This window comes from Cebus imitator, unplaced genomic scaffold (assembly GCF_001604975.1).
Source record: "Cebus imitator isolate Cc_AM_T3 unplaced genomic scaffold, Cebus_imitator-1.0 Scaffold925, whole genome shotgun sequence".
NCBI lineage: Eukaryota > Metazoa > Chordata > Mammalia > Primates > Cebidae > Cebus > Cebus imitator.
Window position 1 is genome coordinate 108,625 of NW_016108240.1, and position 2,989 is coordinate 111,613.

General features: G+C 39.2%; 1 protein-coding gene across 1 annotated transcript; it reads right to left on the reverse strand.

The window, feature by feature from the left end:
- Positions 1-221: 221 nt before the first annotated feature.
- Positions 222-1,366, reverse strand: LOC108298274 (sorting nexin-3-like). Its single transcript, XM_037735710.1, has one exon. It carries the CDS (start codon positions 1,340-1,342, stop codon positions 854-856), a length of 489 nt encoding a protein of 162 aa, XP_037591638.1. The 5' UTR covers positions 1,343-1,366; the 3' UTR covers positions 222-853.
- Positions 1,367-2,989: the final 1,623 nt, after the last annotated feature.

The window sequence follows — 2,989 nt, forward strand, 5'->3', positions numbered from 1 at the left end:
CTACTCAAGAGGCCGAGGCAGAAGAATCACTTGAACCCAGGAGATAGAGGTTGCATTGAGCCAAGATCAAGCCACTGAACTTCAGCCTGGGTGACAGAGCAAGTCTCCATCTCAAAAAGAAAAAAATTTTTTTTCATTTCTGTTATGATGTTTTGAATCATAGCATTTCTTTTTGATTCTTTGTTAGAAACTCAAACTTTCTGCTTACATTTCTTTTTTTGTGTGCATATCAGAAATGCATTTTAATTTTTATTTGAAAACAACTTAAATTTTTGGACAAATGATTTTAGTATATAAATTTGATTTTGTTTTTATACAGATTATAAAGATTTCCCTCATTAATCTTCCATGTGAAGGGTATTACAAGCCTAAAGGAAGATACTTTCTGCACACAAATATGTGTCTTATGTGTGCAGTATTAGAAACCAATGGTGTGGTGCTCCTACACATAAATTAGGTCAAGTGACACAGACACATTAAAAGGGGGAAAGAGAAATATTGTGGTTAATCAAATGCAAGAAGCAAAGAAGACACAAAAACTGTGCAAATAAGACCAAGCCAGCAACTTTAGTTAGGACACTGCAGATGACATTGGAATAACGGGTTTGTGAGGCTATAGTGTGCCCCACATTAAAACAGCAAGAAAGAGCTATTCATATAGAAAGGCTTGAATGACGGATTTTCGCTAAAGCAAATTAACTTCTTGTCAACTGCCAAAACAAAACCGAGCATGAGTGTTAGCATACTGAAGGCATGTTATACCAGTTTCTGAGCAGCATGGTAAAAGTTAGAACTTCTTCACTGGTGCATGTTAATCATTAATAGTCACGTTTTTGCCCCTTCTTGCCAAATGTCAGGGATGTCTTATTGTAGATGGAGTATAGCTTTTATTTATTATTTCATCTTGTAAAAACATGTGAAGACAACGTTCATTCTGTGCCAGAGGATGACCAGCAGCCTTGTTTATAAATTGCTCCAGCCCTTGTTTTCTTTCCTCACTAAAATTGTCATCAAATATTCCACCATCGCCTCTAAAAGGAAGCTGATGCAAAAACACTTTCCCAGGGAGCGGGGGAACTACAACCTTGCTCTCACTTTCTAATTCACTTCGCAGCCATTCAAGGTCACTGTATCTTCTTCTAACAGCAGATTCTTTCAGCTTGAAAATAGGAAGATTTGTCTTGACCCTGATTTCGTAGGTGGTGAAGCGGCCCTGGCCGACCCCCACCGTCTGAGGGTTGCTCGTATCGATCTCGCGTAAGTTGCTGTGAGGCCCGTAGGCGTCATTCAGGTTCTGCAGCTTGGTGATCAGCCGCCAGGTGTCAGCCACGGTCTCCGCCATTTCGCTGTAGTTGCCGCCGCCACGGGCTCCTTCAGCCCCCTCCTCTGCTTACATTTCTTATACATTGTTACATCTTGCTCACTTTTCCAGTAGACTTTTGAAATAAAATTATTTTAAATTCCTGGTCTGGTAATTCTCACACTTTTGTTATATGAATCTGTTTTTAGTGACACCTTTGTATCTTTAAATCGTCTTTTTAATTGTCTTTTAGCATCCCTTGTTATTTTTCTTTGAAATCTGGACATAATATATACGGTAAAAGGAACTGAGCTAGGTTGACTTTTACTGTGAGCTTTTGTGTTTATCTGGCTAGGAGTCAGGCTGGGTTTGCTGTTTGCATTAGCTGTAGGTGTCACAGGATATAATTTCGTCTAGTGTTTTTGCTTTTATCTCCTCTGCTGTCTTTGGGTCTCCCTAGAAACTACTTCATGTGGAGTCTGAGCCTTGCTGTTCCTCCAGCTATAATCCACACTGCGGTGTCATAGCCCTGTTGATGCATCATGGGAGGAGGAGATGCATTCTGCTCTGCTCTGGTGAGATCTCAGTGTTTAGTGGACCTGAGCCTCTGGGCTCTGACATTCACAGGTGCTTCTCAGCTTTTTAATTCTATCCTTACATGAGATGGCATGGTGAGAGAGGGCTAGAGTTAGGTAATTTTCATTCCCTCAACTTGGCTAAGGCGCTGGGGAAGTATTTTTGCTTGTAGTAAAGGCCTTTGTTGAGGAGATGCTCTTTGCTTATTTCAAAATGGCTACTTTTCTTCTCGGAGTATTTCACAATAGTTATTTTTTCTATCCCCTTGACCAAACAGGAAGGGGATTTCCTCAGTTCTTAACCATGGGATACTGGGCAGCCTTCTGGAGGTAAACTCCACAGAAATCTAGGGCTCCCATAGATTGTGCCCATAGGAGTTTTTAACTCTGAAGCTAGTCCACATTAAGCTTAATAAAGTTTTCTTGAGGTGAGGACATAAGAACATCATTTTATATATAACAAGTTGCAAGTGAAGAATAAGAAATAAGACATTCCATAAAGAGACCAGATGTGGTGGCTCATGCCTGTAATCCCAGCACTTTGGGAAGCCAAGGGATGGGGGATGGATCACCTGAGGTCAAGAGTTTAAGACCAGCCTTACCAACATAGTAAAATCCCATCCCCCAATGTGCTAAAGCAGTACTTTATATCGTCTTTGGTGAAAGTCAATTAGTATAATCCTGTAATAGAAATGATTCCACAGTATAATATTTTTCAAGCATAAACAACTTGTATGGTGTGATACTGTAGTGATACACTTGCAGTGTATGTTATTATTCTAACCTTATTACATGATTAACCTTAATTATTTGTGTAGAAATATATGCATGCAGAATAAAGGCACTGAGCATTATGCTACATTGTTAAGTATTAAATAATAAGCATTAATTTAAATAAATGTTCAGTGCTGTGCTTGGTGTATGTCCCTACCCAGCGATTTTGTTTTTTGGAAGTTATGTCATTTCAGTGCAAGTGGATTATTTGTAATTACCTGATAAGTGATGTCAATCCTCTTCATTGCTAAATGAGCTTATTCATTTTCCAGTAATGCCATGAGTGCCAGCTCTTTCCATAGCTCTAAAGAAATTCCTGCCTTGTTTTTTTTTTTTTTTT